This window comes from Hevea brasiliensis, unplaced genomic scaffold, assembly GCF_030052815.1.
Source record: "Hevea brasiliensis isolate MT/VB/25A 57/8 unplaced genomic scaffold, ASM3005281v1 Scaf623, whole genome shotgun sequence".
Taxonomy (NCBI): Eukaryota; Viridiplantae; Streptophyta; class Magnoliopsida; order Malpighiales; family Euphorbiaceae; genus Hevea; species Hevea brasiliensis.
This window is the reverse complement of record NW_026615166.1, coordinates 1554-23672: the sequence shown is the minus strand read 5'-3', so window position 1 is coordinate 23672 and position 22119 is coordinate 1554. Positions and strand designations below refer to the sequence as shown.

General features: G+C 33.1%; 1 protein-coding gene across 1 annotated transcript; it reads left to right on the top strand.

Annotated features, from left to right (window-relative positions):
- Positions 1-18882: 18882 nt before the first annotated feature.
- On the top strand, positions 18883-20453 carry LOC110671135 (cationic peroxidase 2-like). Its single transcript, XM_021833511.2, has 3 exons — positions 18883-19317; positions 19463-19625; positions 19723-20453. Exons 1-3 carry the CDS (start codon positions 18898-18900, stop codon positions 20136-20138), a joined length of 999 nt encoding a protein of 332 aa, XP_021689203.2. The 5' UTR covers positions 18883-18897; the 3' UTR covers positions 20139-20453.
- Positions 20454-22119: the final 1666 nt, after the last annotated feature.

Here is a 22119-nt window from a genome sequence, read left to right as displayed (position 1 = left end):
CCTAATCTTGTTTCCAACCTATCCGACCTTTACTACACCTATCTTCCTTTATCATTTTTCATTTATTCATACCAAAAACTCTCATGTTGAAGTAACCTTGCCTATATTCTTTACAGTATTTACAAGTCGCCTATGACTTGAATGTCTACTCTCGAAGGGAATGAAAACTAAGTGACCATAAATGGGATTTCCGAATGAATAGAAAAAGAAGGCACAGGAAATAACACTTGGCCTAGATAACCTATTCTGATACTTAATGTGACTGGATATAAAAGAAACTTTAAAAGAAAACTGGAGAGAATAAACCAAGGGTATTAAACAAAATGACAGTTTAGATGCTTACCTGTGGAAAGTTAAGGAGACAGGTAAGCTGACTCTGGTATCTACGAATCTTGCAGAGGTAAAAGCTGACGGCCGAAGAACTTGAGTTTATCCGAGGTAATGAGTACAGATCGAGACAAAGTTGAGCTCAGAGAGTAATGCACAGATACTAGGGCGGTGGGAATGAGGCAGAGTGAAGATGGTTTCACAGGGTGATGCACAAGAACTGAAAATGAAAATCTCAGGATTTAGAGCTCCTTTGGATGAAATACTTTAGAAAACTGAATTCTAAAGTTTCTCAACACTTTGAAAGCTCTGAATGACAAGTAGGAAGACTAAATCAAAGTTCAGAGTCTTTCCACGATAATACCACCTTCTTCCTTCTACAGTGTTGCATGCAGGTATTTATAGGGAATGGGTGTCCAAAATGAAGGGTCAGGATCTTATTAGGGGGAGATGGAAGGCTAAGATTCAAAAGGACATAATCTGATGTCTGAGAATTAAAGAGAATCGAAATGGAGGGTCGGGATTCCATTCAGAATATCTGTCCTCTCTCCCCTTAATCCAATGGTCAAGGGTCTCGCCTTACGAAATAGATCCGAAGGCTGGGAATAAAAGGCGCCGAATCTGTCATCTACTTTTGATCTGAGGGCTCCAGATCCATCCTTACAATTATAATCAATGGTGTAGATCGGGATGTACAGGGCTACTTTAACCGTTTTGGTATCTGGCGGCTAGGAGGGTGTCCTTGCGAATGAGATGTGTGGTGAGGATCTGATCATGCCTGCAGTGCTTTAACTAACTCGGATCTAACGGTGGGGGGAAGCTAATTAAAAGCCATGATCGGTAGTTATTCAACTCCCTGAGTTCTCCGATCTTTACGGGTCGTTCCTTGCCTTTCCGATCTTCCCATTATGACCATCCCCTTTTTAGAGTCATTATTGCGATCTCTATTTCTTGCATCGGGTCTCCTCTTATTTCCCGATCTCTCTTATTCCTGGTCTTTTCTTTTTATCTAACTTGCATTGGTCAAAGCAATAAATTCTTCAATTACCGATGCGTCCGCTTTGGGTTCTGTATGCAATAAATGCTAAGGCCCTATATATATGCAGCAATAGGAAATCATCTTCACACTTCACTTTTCCTTTCTCAGTTTATTTTCAATGCACCACTTCCCCAATTCTAGCTTTTTCGATGATAATTCTAATTATGATGGCCATTTTGATCTTTTTTCGACTGTTTCCTTCGCCCCTCGCCTAAAAATTTATGACCCCAGCTATCGGAGAGCTATGAGAATGTCATCTAATGATAGTGAGGGAACCAGACTAATTTACCGATCAAGATCGAAAGTGACAGCTGTGCCGATCTTGAATCGGTCTATCGGTACAATCGGTAGAACGATCTCGGACAAGAGGACTGCTAATTTCAATCTTGATATCGGTGACTGCCTCTTGAAGTTCATTTGGCTTCTAACCATATCGAGCGTCCCGACTGCAGCTCGGTTCTGGTCAATGACATCGGTGATGACTCCGCTCAGTGTCATGAGAGTCATAGTCACCCTATCTGAGCTGCACATCTATCCAATATTTGTGGCTGGCTTTTTGATCAAACACATCTTTTGATTCAGCCACAGGACTAGGCTTTGACATAGGCCAGCATTTTGGGCTTTGGAGTAGTCTTAAGCTATGTAGAATGTAGTGCTGATTTTGAGAGATCGCCCAAATGATGTAATTGAGATCGCCCAACTGATGTAATCAGATCTTTTGAGATCGTCCAAATGATGTAATTGAGATTGCCCAACTGATATAATCAGATCTTTTGAGATCGCCCAAAAAATATAATCAGATCTTTTGAGATCGCCCAAATGATGTAATCTGATCTTTTGGAAATGAAATGAAATTTTATTTGAATGTTTTTGTTTTGTTATTGCATTGGTTATTTTTTCGATCTCCAATAAGTGTACTCGATCTGATTCTTAGGCAAATCGCCATTTGCCGATCCGTGGGTTTGGAAATTTGTTTAACCCGATGACCTTAGTTGATCGATCTCATTTATCCGATTTTTTTTACTATGTTTCTAGAACCTTCTTGTGACATGTCAAAGAGGCAGTCTGGTCCCGCTAAGTGATGCGTCACTTGGGACTTCGTGAGCATTTAATGCTCAGACGGGTATAAATAGGGGAAAGGTGAGTCATTTGTTTCCTTATGTCATTTTCAGACCTTCCCGTAGCGATTTCAACACTTCTTCTCACTTTCTAAAGTTTTCAGGCACTGATTTATACTTCGGTAAGGGTTTTGATCTTTTCTCAGTTAATTTTCCTTTTTATTTTCTGAAAATGAGCGGTACCGTCGGTCAGAGAGCTGCTAGTCCTCCCTCCGTTCAAATCTCATGGACATCGGACGAAGTTGAGGTGGTCAGGCTGAGCGGGCGACCCGAACCTTCTACAACCTTTGTATCAGCCCACGGTCGGGCGGCCCAATCAAAACAAGCATCTTCTTCAGGGAAAGAAAACTTACCCGTGGATGAGTTGCCGTCGGTCCTCAAGGAAACCGATCTGCAGTCCATTAGTCAAGAATACAACCTTTGGTCTGACTCCTTCGAGCTCATCAGATGTTATGGTGATCTCCGAGCTGATCATTTCTTTGAAGAAAATGACATGATCATGGTATATGAAGAACAAATAAAGGCCGAGCTTCGGTTCCCCCTGGAAGAATTCTTTAGAGTCGTTCTGAAGTTCCATCAAGTATGCGTAACCTAAGTGCACCCGAACTCTTAGCGAATTCTGATGGCTTTTAGAAGCTTATGCCAAGCTAAAAAGCTCGAGCCTACAGCCAAGGTTTTCACTAAGTTGCATAGGCTCACTCGACAAAAGGACGATGAGTATTGGTTTTTTCAAGCTAAGCCACGCTGTGGGCTTTTTACCGATCTCCCTTTTTCGTTGAAGAATTGGAAGAACTGGTTTTTAATATTGAGGAGTAAGATCCCGAATGGCTTTGAGGGTATCCCACGCAGTTGGCAGTACCTGGTCCCTTCAGTTCCAAAGAAGATCATCCTAAATAGAGACAAGGACGTCATGGTAAAGGAATTGAAGGATCAGGCAGCTACTCACAAGTATTCATGTCTAGATGTAGTTATGGCCAAACTGAAGTGGTGGCTAATGTAGATGATCGCCCATGAGGATTATGAGCTGCAGCTCTTTGACCTCAGACCCGGGATCGGTATAACCTAAATCTTTAGCCTCCTGACTTAGGTGATCTCACTAACTTGTTTTCTGTGCAGGTATGGTTGGAGGCGAGGGCGCGAAGGAGAGCCTTAAGTGAAAAAGGGAGGTCGCCCAGAAGGTGCGAGAAATGAAGATTGCTGCTGTATCCTAGACACTAGGGCGAGACTTGGTAGAAGTGTTGGGCTCTTCGTCCAGACCTTCGGGACAGCTAACCCCAGAGATAGAGATTGCTCCTTCCCCTCCTCAACAGGATGAACCGCCACCTCTACCAGTTTCTTCAAGTGCAGAGGGAGGGTCTTCCCAACCTGCTGTAAGGACCCTTTCTCGTGGTGCCCAGGTCCTCATCCACTCACTAGAGAAGAATAGCTCGGTTCGGGGGAATCCTGGCGTGGCCAAGGTTTTGGGTGCCACCATTTGCTTTCAGGATGATCGGAATAGGCTGACTCCGAATAGCATTGACGACCTCCTGGCTCAGACGATGAGCTTGAGCGTAGAGAGCTATATGAATCAACATATAATCAGAGAAAATGCTCATCTCTTAAGGCAAGAAATTCTAAAAGTGGTCCAGGATGCTGCTTCTGCCAAAACCCAACTTTTGTCTGCTCAGGACTACATCACCGAGATTGAGGGTCGGACGAAATCTTATGAGGATAGGATATTTGAACTGGAGCTGGAACTTGAAGAAGCTCGGGCCTGCCGAACTGTCGATGTCACTCGCCTTACCGAGGAGATTAGAGTGAAAGAAGAAGAGGCCATGACGAGGGAAGCTGGTGCTTATGTAAATGCTCATAGTGATCTTCTGGCCGAACTTGTAAGGTGCTATCCTGAGGAAGACTTCTCTTGGATGGTGGATCTTGTCCCCAGAGGTGAAGAGGAGAGTGAGGAGGAGCCTGAGAGAGAGAGAGAGAGGATGATAGAACTGATAATGTACTTGGAGAGCAGGTTGGGGGAGACCCTCCTACCGAATGACTTGTACATTTTTATTTTGAAATGAATTGAAGTCTTTTATGTTCAATTTCTTGATGAGATCGGAAAGCATCCAAACCAAATTGTTTGAGTACTTAATTGATTGAATGTGGTTGAACATTAAACCTAAGAGCAACTATTAATCAAAAGATAAAAGATCGGAAAAACATTACACGCAAACATGAGATCGGATGGAGCCATGACCAAATACCGAACGAAACTTTAGAATATTAGAATTGTAAAGATTTGACACTGGCTTAAACTTTTAAGGTTGAAACCATTATTAGACTGGATAAAAACCTTAACTTCATTTTGAGGAATATCTAGGGCATTCAAGCTAGAGTCTCGATCACAACATTAGTCAAGTGAAGTTCTGCGATATTTGTACATAGAAAGATCGGAGAACATCAGTAGGCAAGATTGGATGGTTCGGAGACCCGATATTGACTCGAACTCATCTGACAAAGACCAAGAGATCGGAAAATAATCTAACTTGAGCGTGAGATGGATGTGTTCTAGGGACGAGCAATCGGTAAGTCCGAAAAAGCTACCTGTGATTGGGGACAACGGTTGAGAGCAGATAATAAAGTTTCAATTTTAAAAGACCCTTGCCTTCGAAGGTCGGCCAAAATATGGTGTCTACACACAGCTCTATAGAATCATATTTACACACAATTATATAAAGCAAAAACTAGAAGCAAAGATGACAATGCAAGGATGAATGGGGACCCTATTCTTCGCATGTGACTCCTATTAGACTCTTCCCATAACTTTAGACATACACTCCCTATGAATCTGGAGCCTAAGCTTTGATACCACATTTGTCATGACCCAACCTATGGGCCGGACCGGCACTAGGACCTGGGCTAGCCTAAAGCCCCCAAGACCCGTAGTAAGCCTAACTATTCCTCAACTCAATCCTAAGGCCCATTTGGGCCCAATTTCATGAATTCAACCAGACAGAGTCCGATCATAAAATAAACCATTCAACGGAGAGTTTTTGACTCGCCCGACTTGTAAACACAATATATAATAAATTGGGGAGCTCAGCTCACCCTCCACATACTCATAATATCATAAAGTCTAATGGAAGCTCAGCTCCCTCATCCAATCCAATCATGCATGCAATTAATATTCTTACAAATTCAATACAATATTATATTACAGACTCAAATTAATTAAAATACTTCTAACACATGCGGAGTCTAAAATTTAACTCAATTATACAAAATACATTAGATATTACTAATTGACCTGTGAAGAAGAAGAGCAGGTTAGTCACAACAAGTAATCCTCCTGTAGCTTGGAAAAATAAGATGAACAGGAGTGAGCATTCGACTCAGAATAGGGATGGCAACGGGTCGGGTTTTTGCGGGTACCCGATCTGACCAAACCCTAATAGGACGGGTTTGGATAGTATATAATCGGGTTTGGGACGGGTTCAGGTTTGAAATTTAATACCCATGACGGGTTCAGGTCAGGTTCAGGTTTTATATGTTAGGTATCCATTACCCGAACCCGTTTATATAAATATTTAATTAAATATAAAATATATGTTTTTTTAATAATATTTATAAATTTTTATAAATTTTATTTTATATAAAATAAAATTGAAATATTTTTTGAAATTATTAAATTTTTAAAATATAAATTATTAATAAAAATAATTTTTTATATAGATTATTAATTAAATATATAAAATTAAACGAGTTCGGGTATTTTTCGGGTAATAACAATCGGGTTTGGGATGGGTTCGGGTTTTGAGAATATTAATCGGGTTCGAGTTCGGGTAGGGTGATTTTCGCGGGTACCCTACCCGTTGCCATCCCTAACTCAGAGAGTAAAATACTAATTTTAACCACAATTTATATAACTATCTAAAGCTAATGCATCCTAAGGAATGAAATGCAACATCATCATAAATTTCATACAAATCACATCATAACAGTAAAAAAGGCAATTTGGAGCACTCACACACCCAATACTGTTCAAACAGTACATATATGGGAGCTGATCCCCTATACAGCTCTCTTAATCCAACCTCTGCCAGCGAGTGTCTCTCAAGTCGGACTTTCGCTTAATAAACCAAATGCGGGGGCCAGTGAGTATCTCTCAAGCCGTGCCTACCCCGATTTATCTATAAAGGATCGGGTCCCAGTGAGTGTCTCTCAAGTCACGTCTACCCGTCCTATCAATATTCGATACAACACACCACACGCACGCCAACGCACGCACACTGCTCCAAATTACCACAAACACATCTATGGCACTTCATTAATTAAGAATGCAATATAAAATGTGCCTAGTATTTAACTACATAGATACATATATATAAATGATGTATGGGCATGCCTGAACATATAATAATATTGAAATTATAATTAAAATTAATATTTTACTCACAGACTTAAACCAAGGTCACTGCAGCGGCTGGGCGGAGGAGGAAGGCTCTCCCGACTCACCTAACAAATTTCATTATAATTATTTAATATATTTTACTTAATACAAGCTTGGAAAAGACGAAAGACATTCTAAGTCGTGCCGAAAATCCGACAGAGTCTTCCCTATACCTAGGACCTACCCAACTTGCAAAGGGGTTCAAAATGCACTTCTATATCCACAAGTCACACATCCACAACTCAATCACATCACATGGCCCCTCCTTGGCCCACTCAGACAGTCAACAATCATAATTTGAAAATTTACAATTAGTCCCTACAATTACCCCTTTTGCAAAAACTATCCATTTGAGCTCCAAAAATTCTAAAATTTTGCTCCGCTGTCCTTAGCAATATTATAGAGCTAACGCAAAAGAAATTATATTTTTCTAACCTACCATGAATATTTTATAGATTTTTAATCAAAATCAGGCACTAGATAATTAAGAAAAATGAGGGTTCGGGTTTACCTATGTCAATTTCGACCCTGGAGACGCGTCTGAGACGTCTGAAAATGGTGGGATAGCCTATACTCTCAGCCTGATTCTGAAGCTTTTCTAGTAGTCTGTTTGCCCAGCCCGAAATTACAAACCCAAGCAACCATCGAATTTCCGTGAATTGAATGTACCTACGCGAAGCCCATAATACGGGGGTCAGTATATAATTTTTACGAAATTTTTTAAACTCATTTAATGCTCGAAAAAATACTGTGAAGTCTCACGGAACTCACCAAAAAACAAAATCGAAAAAATTTGAAATGGGTATTGCCGCGAAGCTCTTGACGAGTGGAGCACTCCGGTACTCTCGAATTTTTTGTGGGGTTTATGGTTTTCGAGAAATCTAGTCCGAAAGTCAAAATGGGCTAAAACTTTTAGGGCAAAAATTAGATAAATCACTCGATAGATTTTTGTGTTCTTGGTGTTTATGGAAAGCTCTCGAGGTGTAGATGTGTTTTGGGATAAGACCAGGTTCGATTGGTGGCCGGATCGGCCAGATTTCGGCCGAGAAAATGAAAAGTCGCGCGGAGCATAGGGGGAGCTTTTGGGCCATTTTCCGGCGGCATGGAGCGTCGGCCGACGGCGAGGAGGAGTGCTGGAGGTGCGCTGGCGAGCTGGGGAGGCTGGGGCGGCAGTGGGGCGACGAGAGGAGAGAGAAAACGAGAGAGAGAGAGGGAGAGCATTGGGGGCACGCAAAAGAGGAAGAAGAAAAGGAAAAAAGGGCCGGTTTGATTCGATCGATCCTATCCGGTCCGGTTTGATTCGATCGGTTCGATTCAAGATACCCGAACTTAAATTTTTACTCTGCCCTGGGACCAAAAACGAGGCCCAAAAATTCCAAAAAATTTTCATAAAACTCAAAAAAATTCATAGAGTCTAAATATATTTTTAGTTTTGTCATTTGGTCTTTAAATAAATTTTTAAAAATCATCAAAGTTTTATATTTTCGGAAAATCGAACTTGATTTCAAAAATTTGACAAAATTTCAAATAATTTTTCCCAAAATTTAAATAAAATAAAATATTAATATCTACCCATAAAATAATTAATTTAAAAATTAGGGGTGTTACATATTTTTTAACATTTTATTTTAATTATATATGATTTATGTGTTGAAAAACTTGTTGATTTGCTTGTTTGATCTCCATGATTAATGAGTCTATTTGATATTTGAATCCAATTGTTATCTTTTTAAAACTGTGTGAATATCATCCTCTCTTATACCTTAAAAATACTTTTGTTTTTAGGAGTGTGGCTTAGCTAATAAGCAGGTCAAAGCCGATTTGTTCGTTTAAAACATTTTTAAAGCTTATAAGCTAAAAAAAAGAAAAAAGAAAAAAAGAGGGATTTAACTTTTCATTTAAATTGGGTATTTATAAGTTAATTTGACAAAATATTTTATTGTGTTACCCTTATTTAAATTTATAATTTCATTATGGCCCTGTTCAATAATAGCTTTTATATTAACGTTTAGTATTTTGACTCAAATTACAACACTGTTTCTTTTATTTATGCTATTCGGTAGTATAATATTTATATTAACGTTTAGATATTGATATAGTGGTTTATGGAACATTACTCCTCTTAATTTTTAAAGGTTGATGGAGTGTTTTGACTATTAAAAAAAATATCACTATTTTTATATTTAACTATTAATTTAACAGTATTTTAATTAACACTTTTGCTTTAAACAGCTAACTACTAACAATTAACAGCTATTAAAATAACTAATAACTATTAGAACAATTAATATTATTGAACATACCATATACATCCTTATTGCATTTATTCTTATATTGATATTAAAAAATTTATTTTCCTGCTATAATTTAAATAAATTATTTACATTAATTTTAATGAATTTAAAAATTATTTTTATTAAATTTAATAAAATATTGGTCTATAAAATATTTGTTTATTTGATTTAAAATTAAATTATATTTTAATATTATTGAAATATATTTGGATATAAAATATAATTTGATAATATTATAATAAAATATCAAATTAATATACTTTATTATTTGAGAAAATCATTTAATATTTTTTTAGTTATTTTAATAATAAATATATTTATAAGTAATTTTTTATTATGAAACGTGTCAACTATTTATCATCCGCTTATAAATGCTTTAATTAAATACGTAACTATTTAAAATTTTAAATAGTTATAAGTTCAAATTAATTTATAAGTACTTAGCCAAACAACCTCCTAATTCAAAATAAAATATATTTTGCAATTTTGTTAATGTAATTATTTCAATAATAGATGTATCATGTATGTATCATTAAATTTTCAAATATACATTATTAATAAAAATATATAAAATTAAATGATTTTGAATAGCACTTTAGAATAATTTAAAATAAATTTTAATTAAATTTAGAAAGTATTTAAATATTAAAATTATTAATTAGATTTGAAATATCATAAGGTGTATATATAGTGGAAAAGGTGAGCATCTCACCTAATTTCTGAAAGGTTATGCATAATTTGAGGACGTAGTTGAAAAAAGGACAAAGTATAATAAGATAAGATTCGATTATTCAATTCTATTAATTAATTATAATTATAATTAATGCAATTCAGATGCATCTTTTTTTTGTTTCTTTTGGGTTGAAAAGTCAGAAAGACAAAACACTCTTTGTTTCTTTTGTTTCTGTCCAATTGATTTTGCGTTATTCTTCTAGTCAGACCTGGCCGTTGGTTTGGTATGGATTGAATTGTAAAAATTTTAAATCAATTCATCAAATGTTTTGATTTATCTTCAAAACTCGCATATCACTAAAACCAAGAAAAATCCAGTAGACTGACCGAATACCCATCTATCCGTTGCAGATTTAACGAGTCAAGTAGGTCTTCATTATTGTTTTTCAATTAAGCTAATTTAATCAGAATGACATCGTTTTGTTATTTCTAAAGGCAAAAAAAAAAAAGTAGTTTAATTGCCAACCCTGTCATTCTTTTATTTTTAAGCTATTATTATGTTATGGTGACTTATTTTGAACATAGTTTATATGGACAATTATGTTATATTTATTTTTTTGTGGATATTTATATTGAATATGGTGATTTATATCACACCCTACTCCTCATAAGATGTAACATGATCCCGTAGTATATCTAATAAATTACCGTACTTCACCTACCGGTAACTCATTAAATAAACTACAAGGGATTTTAAAACTATTTACGATCATTTTTATAGTGGTCGGAACGTTGGATATTTATTAAAAAGCCTTTAATTGAAATTTTGATCGTGGATCAAATCCTCGCACAAAATCTGGTGTTACGAAAATTTTTCAAAATTTCGGCAGAGTGCTGGCTGTATTTTGAGAAAACAGTTCTTCAAAACCTGAAAAGAAAAGCACTCCCAATATGTTTTCTCAACCACAACTCCAATAAAATCCATTTCACCTCCCAATTCAATCCCACACAAGAAGCTCAATTCGCAATCAAACGCAATTTGATTTAAACCAACACTGTACCATCTCATTTCAATCTCACAAATTTTCAATGTAAAGGAAATAAGTTATCATTCACAAAATACAAGAATTTAAATATTTACATTCATTGAAGTACTAAAATTAGTATAACAAAACTTTATAAGTAATTAAAATCTCAAACTAATATTACAGTAATTTGTATTTGATTACATTCCAAAATAATATTACAAAAGTATTTATGCAACTGCTCAAATGAAATTACATACATATAATTACATGATTACATCAGAATCTAATGTACAAAGGTATACCTATAATATACCCGAAGCTAGTCCCAATGTGTCTTCAAGGTGCAGCTTCAAGTGATCTCACTCAGCTGCTCTATCCTTACTTCGACCTGCGACAGCATATAGAGCTATCGCTGAGTGGTGAACTCAGTAGTGCACAACTATAATTTAAAATGTAATACAATATACATTGACAAAATTATAAGAAGAATTTGGAAATCCTTAAATTCATCAAAATTCCAAAAATCAAAATAAATACTGCCAATAATATAAATCATTTGTTCAAATGACCTTGATCAATAATCACAATTTATCAAATCATAATTAGACATTTAAAATAATCCCATCCATTTATGAAAATAAAGAGTAAATTTCACTAAAATCAATTATGCACAAATCTCATTTTAAAAACACCATTGCTCATTTTTCCAAAAACCATTCTTAATCTCACTAACTTTATGCAGGACTAATCCGTAAGGGCCAATCTTCAAAGTGATTCTCACTCCCTATGGTCGGGGAGATCGAATCGTGCACATTACATCCATAACAAATTACTTCCCAAAAGGGCCAAGTTTAACTTAGATCTAACCTCTGATAAGAGGAAGATCTAAGCATGTGCACGTACCATGGTATACCATGGTAATCAAAACAAAGCTAACTCCAGTATCTCCTCAATAAATGAGGGACGAGTAATAACATGTCGAGCATTTATAGTGAGATATAAAACAACATCACAATTCAAAGCATAATTTGTCCTTTTTCCATGTAAATCATTTTCTAATCAAAATTTTTCCAAAGCAAATTTTATTCGATCTATAACAAAAATAAAATCATAACTTATCCATTTCCCAAAACTAAACTCATTCACACTGTAAAACATTTCAATAATTGTTGGAATAAAATAAATTCAATACTTGATAAACATAATACATAAAGAAAATAAAATCATTTAAGCAAATGAAATATGCAAAATCTTATAAATTGAAGACTTGTTGTGCACAAACCTCTTTGTTGACTTAGTTTACTCCAATTTTCATTTTTCCTTGAAGATTCCTTTCTAACTAAAACACATAAATTTAAAGTGCTTAAGTATCCATTCTCAAATCATTTTTTATAACTAATTCCAAAAATTTCATTTTTGCAGACTTATCCTATCTATTACGGTTTATAAATTCAGGTCCTCTACATTTTTGTTTGTAGTGGCACTATTTATTATACTATTCAAGTCAAAATATTGATTTTTTCATTCTAAATAGATTTATTAACTCTAATTGCACCCACATACCGTATTTTGGGTATCAAATTTGTTAGCATTGATTGTCATTCCAAATTCAAAGCTTCCTAAGAGAAATTGTAAATTTTTAGTTTTGGATCACTATTTTCTACTGTTCCATTGGTCTGGTTACTGTAAGAATGTGGCTAAGTACCCTTCATCAAAGTTGTTCCTTATTGTCTTAGCTTTAATTCCTTAGTGTCTTAGGAATTTGGAGTTTTGTAACCCAAGTTATGCCTATTTTTCTAAGGCTGGCCAGATTGGTAACAACCCAGAAATTCTGGGAAATTTCTGGTTCTAGTAGTTTTTGTGACCCCAAATTGACTTGGTTATAGACAGAATTTGGGTTTGTGTTCTTCATGAAAGTTGTAGTACTATGTCATAGCTTTCTAATTGTTCAAAGATCAGGTCATTTGGACCTGTCTAGACCAAGTTATGGTTAGTCATTTTTATACAGTGGCAGTGTGCTAATTCCGGGTTTGACCTAATTGTTCACTAACTTAAAGTCATTTTCAGGGCAGGGTTGCTATATGAAAATTGTGGCATTATGTGTGTAATTTTATTTTCAATTGGCCTCACACTAATTGGGATGACAGGATTACAGTTTTGGTCCTTGGAGTGGACCAAGGTCTGGCTGTCCAGAATTAGACCCTTACCAATCCGAATTCAAGGTCATTCCTCACCATTCCAACACACCCTAATTGGCCCCAATTGACCATTTTGAGTCTCAATTAGGTCAATTTGCCTCAATCTCAAAAATCTCCAATTTTTTTTTCTAATTCCTCATTGGCCAAGAACCCTAATTTCCTAAATTCATCAATTCTTGCAATTAAGGTGTTCTAATCATCTCTACATGCTTAATCAGGCTTACATACATAATTAATTGAACTAAAACACTTCAACATCTCCTAACCCCATGGCTGCCAAATTTTCACTTCCATTATTCAAGCATGGTTTTCTTTATTTCTAATGAAATTTCATCACATTTAAACTTAAATCCATGAATTTGATAAGAATCTAAGCTTGAAGTTGCACTTACCTCAATTTGTGAATTCCCTAGTTCTTCAATTCTCCAATTTTTCTCTTCCTTCTTGCTCCCAAAAATAGTTTATCTAGGTCTAAGGGTGAGATTTAGTGTTGGGATTTGGGGGATTTATGGAAGGGAACCAAAGAAATTTAAGCTTTTATCCTTTAACAATGGTGGAGAAAATAAAAAGAGAGAGAGATGAGAGAGGGCTACGCCTCGGAAGAAGAAGACCCTCCTTTTCATTTTTTTTTTTCATTTAAGTGTATTTATCCTTATTTTGACTTAGTCAAATTAGTTAATTAAATTTATAATTATTTATGAAGTCATAGTTGCATCATCATGATGATGTCATAAATTGTTTTAATTTTTATTTCTTTTCTTTTGTTTTTCCATAACTTCCCCAATTTAATTTTATATTTCACAATTTTAATTTCTCACATTTTATTGGACAATTAGGCCAAGAGTCACCTCTAAGTGTAAATTGACCAATTTGTCCGTTGCCGGTCTGATCCGGTTTATCAATAATTCTATATTTTTTTCGGAACCCTAATCTAATTATTTGATCTGGTTCACTACCTTTTCCTGTGGTTTTCATATTTTTCCTAACTTCGCAATAATTCTTAGGCCCATGGTGTCACAATACTACATATGAAAATAGGGTTATAACTGACCTCGCAGTCACTTTCTGGTACGATCACCCATCGCTGTGACCCCCAGCTCATTTAACCCATTGTGCTTTGTTTTCTGAATTTTCATTTCATCATCATATAGTGGCTATTTATTTTCATTCAGGACTTTTCTAGATCACTTAAACATGGTTCTAATCCTCTTAATTGTCCGGACCGACACCGGTCACCGGAACAGTAAAATACATAGGACTATGCATGTAGGGTGTTACAATTTACATTAAATTGATAATGTTATTATATAGAATTTTATGTTGTGGTTTGGTTCAATGCTAGAAGAATCTTAAACTCTTAACTCTCTGCTTTCACCAATTTTTAGACTAAGCTGTGTCTAAAAATCATGGTTTGCACTGATTTTAAATTAAAACTCAATAATTTTAATTCTTTGATTTAAAGAGACTAAATAGTGGACGTAATATTTTCAAACATAGAAGATCTAATTTCAACTCTCCAAAGAGACTAAATCAATTTGTAGGATTTTCTTTTGTTCTTACTTTAATTTTGATTTTAATTCAATTTAAGTTAGATTTAAATTTAATTTGATTTTGATTAAATTTCATAATTAATTTTTAAAAAAAATTAAGATTGATAAGAAATCATATTGAATTATATTAGATCAATTAATTTTTGTAACACCCCGAATTTTTAAATAATTATTTTATGTATAGTTATATGTTTTTTACTGGTTTGGCGGGCTTAGGAAAGGCAATATGATATTGTTGTGATGTGGGCCTGAGGCCATTGGATGTAGGAGTGTTGTTCAAGTTGCCTTACAGGTTGGGTAGGTCCTAGGTACAGAGAAAATTCTGCCAAATTTCTGGCATAAATTTAGGATGTCTTTGACTATTTAACTTTCTTGTTTTGTTTTAATATTAATAAATTCATGAATATAATTTTTTAGGTCATCCGGGTCAACCCTTCTCCTCAGCCCAGCCGCCTCAGTGATCTCCGGTTAATCTGTGAGTAGATATTAATTTTAATTATGATTTCAATATTATTGTATATTTAAGGCATACCCATGCATTCACTTATAAATATATACATAGAGCTAAATCTTAGGCACGGTTTGTATTACATCTTTATTAGATGAAATTATTGTGAGTGTTACCTTAAGGTAATTTAGAGCTGTGCGCGTGTGTCGGTGTGCGTATAGTGTGATATTAGATATAGGAAGGACAAGTAGAACGGTTGGACCTTGACTCACTAGGACCCAATCTTTTTTGTGGATAAGTCGGGGTCAGTATGGCTTTGAGTTGATCTCGCTGACCCCTGCATTTGGATTATTAAGAGAAAATCCGGCTTGAGTTGATCTCGCTGGCAGGTATTGGAGTAAGAGAGATGTATAGAGAATTAGCTCACATATTTATATACACTGATGTGAGACACGGGTGTATGAGTGCTCTAAATTATCTTTTGTGCGAGTATTTTTGAATTTGGTTGAATATATTTGTATATGTTGTACTTCATACTTAGGGATGTATTAGCCTTAGATAGTTATAGAAATTGTATTTAAAATCAATATTTTACCCTATGAGACGATCGCTCACTCCTGTTCAACTATTTTTCCCAGGTGACAGGAGGGCTCTTTGAAATTAACTTGCTTTCTTTCTCATAGGTTTACCAATAAAAGTTTTATTTTCTTATTTTCTAATCTAGAACTCTGAATGTGTTAGTAGTGTTCTAATTTTGATTTGGGACTGTAATAATTTATGTATTTGAAGTTGTAAACATATTATATGGTTATGTTGGTATGTATGGAATGAGTATTTGCTTAGGATTAGGGAGCTGAGCTCCCATTGGATTAATATATGTTTGTTTGGGGATTGTGAGGGTGACCTGAGCTTCCCAGATATTGATATATTGTGATAACAGGTCAGGGTGAGTTAAAAACTCTCTGTTGGATAGTCTAATTTATGGTCGGATTTTGTCTGTTTATTTCCTTGTGACAAATTTATTTCAATTTAAGATTAACTATTGTTAAATTGATTCCAATTTTTTTTATTTAATTTTAATTTCATATTAGATCATTGTAATTATAAATCATAACTAAATCATTAGCAAGGTGGACTTCTAGTTCCATTTTTTATTTTTTTAATAATTTTAGTTATTTTTTTATTAAATCACTTTAAAATTCTTAATTAAGAGTATATTTAGTATTTAATTATATATATATGTGTGTACTTCATATTTAAATATCATATAATTAAAAATTGCTAAAATTTATATTATATATGATAGACTTATTTTAATATAAAACTCTAAACTTAAATGAGAAAAGATTTTTTATGATGATGATTGTATATAAAATTATTTTAAAAAATCAAATTTTAAATTAAAACTATACAGAATTGGAAATTTAAATTAAAACTATACAGAATTGGTTAAAAAAATTCACAGCTTCATATGGGAGGATTTCTATGTTAGGGCAAAGTTATGATCTATTTTTGAGGAGCTTAAATTAGCCCAGCAAAGTGGTTATCGTCGGATCTCTATTGAGAGTGATACTTAATTTGCTTGCTATTTAAATCGTCGAGGGTATTTCTCCTACTCTTGCTACCCTTCGATCTATGGTTCATCCCATTCTTCATCTTCCTCAGCTTGATTGGAATGTTAGCATTGTTCATATTTTTCGAGAAGCTAATGCTTGTGCTGATTGGCTTGTTGGTTCAATTTTATCTCTTCTTATTGCCGTCCAGATTTTGGATGTTCTTCTAGTGGGGCTTTGCTCGAAGAAATTATTAGGTGTACTCGGTGCACATATATCATCTCTCATAATTATGTGGGACTTACTCTCCACATCATAAAGAGAATTCACTTTTTTATAAGAGAGAAAACATTATTTTTCAGTGCTCCCGATATATCTAATAATTAGCCCTTTGCCCCTTACTATTGTACGATGCTAAGGTGTTTCCCACAAGAAGGTTTTTTAGTTTGTTTTGTTTTTAATCTATACTCTCTTTTTAAAAAAAAAAAAATATATTAAAAAACTTTAATTGAAATCTGATTCCTAAAATGAAATCGAACCGCATACCGTTCTAAATACTGCCCGCAGATTAGCGTCTTTGTCGGCCTGCGATCGTCGCCATTTGTTCTTCAACTTGTCAGAATTAGACAAGATTCCTTGTCCCCTTTTTGGCTCAACTATGACTACAAATCCACAACTGGTCGATGAGAGTTGGGAATACTCACGCCACTGATCAATCATTTGTTTGTATTTTATTTTTATTAATTTATTTCAATTTAAATTTAAATTTAATATTTTATAAATTTAAAAATAATTCCAATACTATTAAATTAGTATAGATTTTCATTTTATTTCAGTATTTAAATAAATTATACCATAATAAATTGCATTATTAAATTCATTAAAAAAAATAGAAATGTTAATCAATATGTGTATGTTCCAACATTACCTAATTGTAAATAAATAGTTTTATTAAATTAATATTACGAATTAAATAACAAAAAATACGCTTTTTATAAATATAATTTTTTAGATTTATTTATATATAAATAGAATTTGTTTCATCTAGTGCATGCAAGTTAATTAGGGTAAATTAATTATTTTTCAATTTTATATTATATAATAATTAATAATTATGTCTTTATATTTTAAAAAATATATTAAAATATTCATAAATTTTTATGAATAATTAATGCATTTTAATTCTCCAATAATTTGAAAATAATAAAAAAAATTATTATTATTATAATTATTTTAATATGTTCTTCAAATGATTCCCATATGATCAATATGGTCAAAATGTAGTACACTAGTGTAAGCTTCCTAGCAAAGATGTTTTTTACAAATTATAAAAATAAATATTATGTTTTAATAAAATTTCAATTATTCATATAAACATAAGAAAATCTAATTAATTGATATCATGATCATTTATATAGGATGTGTTTCATATGTCCTTTCTTTTCTTTTTTATATTCTGATCTATCCTAAATGTATGATAAATTCACATATAAAATAATCCATATATTTCTTTTATATATGATAAATAAGATTTAGGCTCTATGGAAATGTCTTAATGGGGACATCAATAGCTATTAGCAATTTCAAATTCAGGGAATGTTTAGTATTGCCGTTAAAACAGCTGTTGATAAATAGTTAGAGAGTATTAAAAAATAATTTAAAATTAAATTTAATAAATTTTAATCATAAAAATATTAAAATAAAAAATAATTTTTTTAAATTGCTTATTTCAATAGTATCTAAAATAATATTTTTTCCTTCAAAAGTAATTCTGCCTTTACACCTTTAATGTCAAATAAATACTTAGTTTTAAAAGATTGTAGAATATTTTCAATATATATAAAAACAGTGCTCTCTCTCTCACAAAATATAAGTCCTCCTTATAGTATAGTGAATTATAAGAGATAATACATATGTATTGAGCGCATTTAATAATCTCCCCTTAGTTTTAACTTAGTAGTTTGATTCTCAAATCGAGCCAAAATAATAATAATAATAAGAAAGAATTTTAGCAATTATTAGCAATTATTATCTCCTGTGCCGTTCACGAGAGGTACAGGAACTGGATATTGATCCGCTAAAGAAAATCAAACGCAGCTCTGGCATCATTTGTATTTATTGAGAAAAATTCGCAGTTGCCTTACTTGTGGCCATCGTCTCGTGATGTTGACCTCCTGATTCATTTTTAAATACTCACTATCATCGGACACCCACCAACTAAAACTAAAACCTAGCAAAACCCAAGATATGGAGAGATGCACTTGTTCTTCTTCAAGCCAAATTACACACATTATTATATTAATGTGCGTCTTTGTTGTTATGTCTGAGACCTTGGTGCATGGCCAAGGCACTCGTGTTGGTTTCTATGCTACTACATGTCCTAGAGCTGAATCCATTGTGAGCTCAACTGTTGCAACACATTTTCGATCTAACACTGCAATTGCTCCTGCTTTGCTGAGGATGCATTTCCATGATTGCTTTGTTCGAGGTTGCGATGCTTCTGTCCTTATCGATGGTTCCAATACTGAGAAAACTGCCCCACCAAATCTTGGGTTGAGAGGCTATGAAGTTATTGACGATGCCAAGACTCAGCTTGAAGCTGCATGTCCTGGAATTGTTTCTTGCGCTGATATTCTTGCACTTGCAGCCCGTGACTCTGTTGTTCTGGTAATCATCACATCTAATTAATCATGATGTTGCAATTCATCAGGACATTCAAACTATAAATGCTTATTTTAGCAGAGTTATAGATCAATGTCTATATATATACATATGCTTATTGCTAAAGGTAGCTTCTTCAAATTTCATGCAGACTGGTGGACGAAGTTGGCTGGTGCCTACCGGACGTAGAGACGGCCGGGTGTCATTGGCATCCGAAACAACTGATTTGCCTGGCTTCAGAGAATCCATTGATTCCCAAAAGCAAAAGTTCTCTGCCAAGGGTCTTAACACACAAGATCTTGTCGTACTTGTTGGTAAGCTTTAACATTATAATATGTCCTTCCTATATTCTGCTATGGTTATGTACGCGCTTGATTCAGTTATATAACACTTGTCTTCTTCTATATACAGGAGGACACACCATAGGAACTACAGCTTGCCAGTTCTTTAGTTACAGATTATACAACTTCAATGGCACCGCAAGTTCTGATCCTTCCATTAATGCTTCGTTCCTCCCTCAACTACAAGCACTGTGTCCACAGAACGGGGATGGGACAAAGCGAGTTGCTTTTGATACAGGTAGTGAAAACAGATTTGATGCATCTTTCTTCGCCAACCTGAGAAATGGGCGAGGAATACTTGAGTCTGATCAGAAATTGTGGACTGATGCTTCGACGAGAGCAATTGTTCAACGTTTCCTGGGTATTACTGGTTTGGCTGCATTCAATGTTGAGTTTGGAAGATCCATGGTTAAGATGAGTAACACTGGAGTGAAGACAGGCACTGATGGTGAAATTAGGAAGATATGTTCTGCAATAAACTCATGATACTGCCAAGAATTTCCCATGCCCGAAAGAAAAAACTTATCTAAATCTAGTTCTCAAAATCGAGATATAAATATATGAATTTTATCTTGTATATTGTATTTTAAATTTAAGATAGACTTGGTCTAAGCAGAACTTTCCATATGGGAATACATATCTTCTATTGAAAGTGTGAAGTAATCTATCTTTTATCTTGTAAAAGACTAATGATATGATTTATTACATAGGGATGAATATTGATGTATTTAGCTTAAGTTGATAATGAAATGATAATGTGTGTGTGTGTGTGAATCTTAATAAATTTGAGTATTTATTACATATACTTTAATGATTTTACAAAAATTTTGATATAAATATTTAATATAATATATTTAATATAATAATTATTAAATTTTTTTTCGTAGGAAATCCAACTTATACTAGATGTGAACTTTATCAATATCCAAGAGCCAAAAATACAAAAAAAATTTATTATTATTTGGTGGAAAAAGGTTAGCATGTCACCAAAATTTTGAAAAGTTAAGCATACTTTGAGGGTCAAGTTGAAGAAAGGAACAAGAGTAATGATAAATTATATTAATTAGATAAGGTACGTTTCATCGATCCTTTCTATTAATTGATTAATGCAAGCATCAAGAGAAGCTTCTACCCATAATTGATTTAGCTTTTGCTTAATTAATCTTTGAAAATGAATATAGTAGATTTTATATATTCAATCATTATAAATTAATGTCTTTATTTTTTTTATTATTTATTTTTTAACATTTTTTTTATATATGTGATTTATGTGTTAGAAAAACATGTTGATTTGCTTGTTTGATCTTCATGATTAATGGGTATATTTGATATTTGAATCCAATTGTTATCTTTTAAAAACTATGTGAATATCATCCCCTCTTATACCTTAAAAATACTTTGTTTTCTAAGAGTTTATCTTAGCTTATAAGCCGGTCAAAACTGATTTATTTGTTTAAAACATTTTTACAGCTTATAAGCTAAAAAAATAAAATGAAGGAGATCAGCTTACAAGTTAGTTCGACAAAATATTTTACTATGTTGTCCTTATTTAAATTTGTAATTTCATTATGGCCCAGTTCAGTAATAGCTTTTAAATTAATGTTTAGTATTTTGACCCAAATTACCACATTACTTCTTTTATTTATGCTATTCGGTAGTATAGTATTTATATTAGTGTTTAGATATTGAGAAAATGGTTTATGAAATGTTACTCCTCCTAATTTTTAAAGATTGATCGAGTGTTTTGACTATTAAGAAAAGTATTATTTTTACATTTAATTATTAATTTAACTGTTATTTTAATAGATACTTTTACTTTAAATAACTAACTATTAACGATTAACAGCTATTAAAACAGTTGATAATTACTAGAACAGTTAATAGCTACTACAACAGTTAATATTGTTGAACATACCATACACATCCTTATTGCATTTATTCTCATATTGATATTAAAAAATTTATTTTCCTGCGATAATTTAAATAAATTATTTACATTAATTTTAATGAATTTAAAAATTATTTTTGTTAAATTTAATAAAAATATTGGCTATAAAATATTTGTTTTATTTAATTTAAAATTAAATGATGCTTTAATATTATTGAAATATATTTTGATAATATTATAATAAAATATCGAGTTAATATACTTTATTATTTGAGAAAATAATTTAGTACTTTTTTTAGTTATTTTAATAATAAATATATTTATAAATTATTTTTTATTATGAAACATGTCAACTACTTATCAACTGCTTATAAATATTTTAACTAAACACGTAATTATTTAAAATTTTAAATATTTATAAGTTTAAATTAACTTATAAGTACCTAACCAAATACCCTCCAAATTCAAAATATTGTATCATGTATGCTTCTTTTGCATATAATTAGCAAATATTTGGATATCTTTGAATATATTTAATCCAATTAAATCATATTAGAACAAGTTTGGATATTAATAGTA

Excerpts from the sequence above, each read along its gene's own strand:
- LOC110671135 (XM_021833511.2), top strand. The coding sequence starts at position 18,898 with ATGGAGAGATGCACTTGTTCTTCTTCAAGCCAAATTACACACATTATT. Across the intron at positions 19,318-19,462 it reads CCCGTGACTCTGTTGTTCTG|ACTGGTGGACGAAGTTGGCT; the intron begins GTAATCATCACA and ends AATTTCATGCAG. Across the intron at positions 19,626-19,722 it reads AGATCTTGTCGTACTTGTTG|GAGGACACACCATAGGAACT; the intron begins GTAAGCTTTAAC and ends TTCTATATACAG.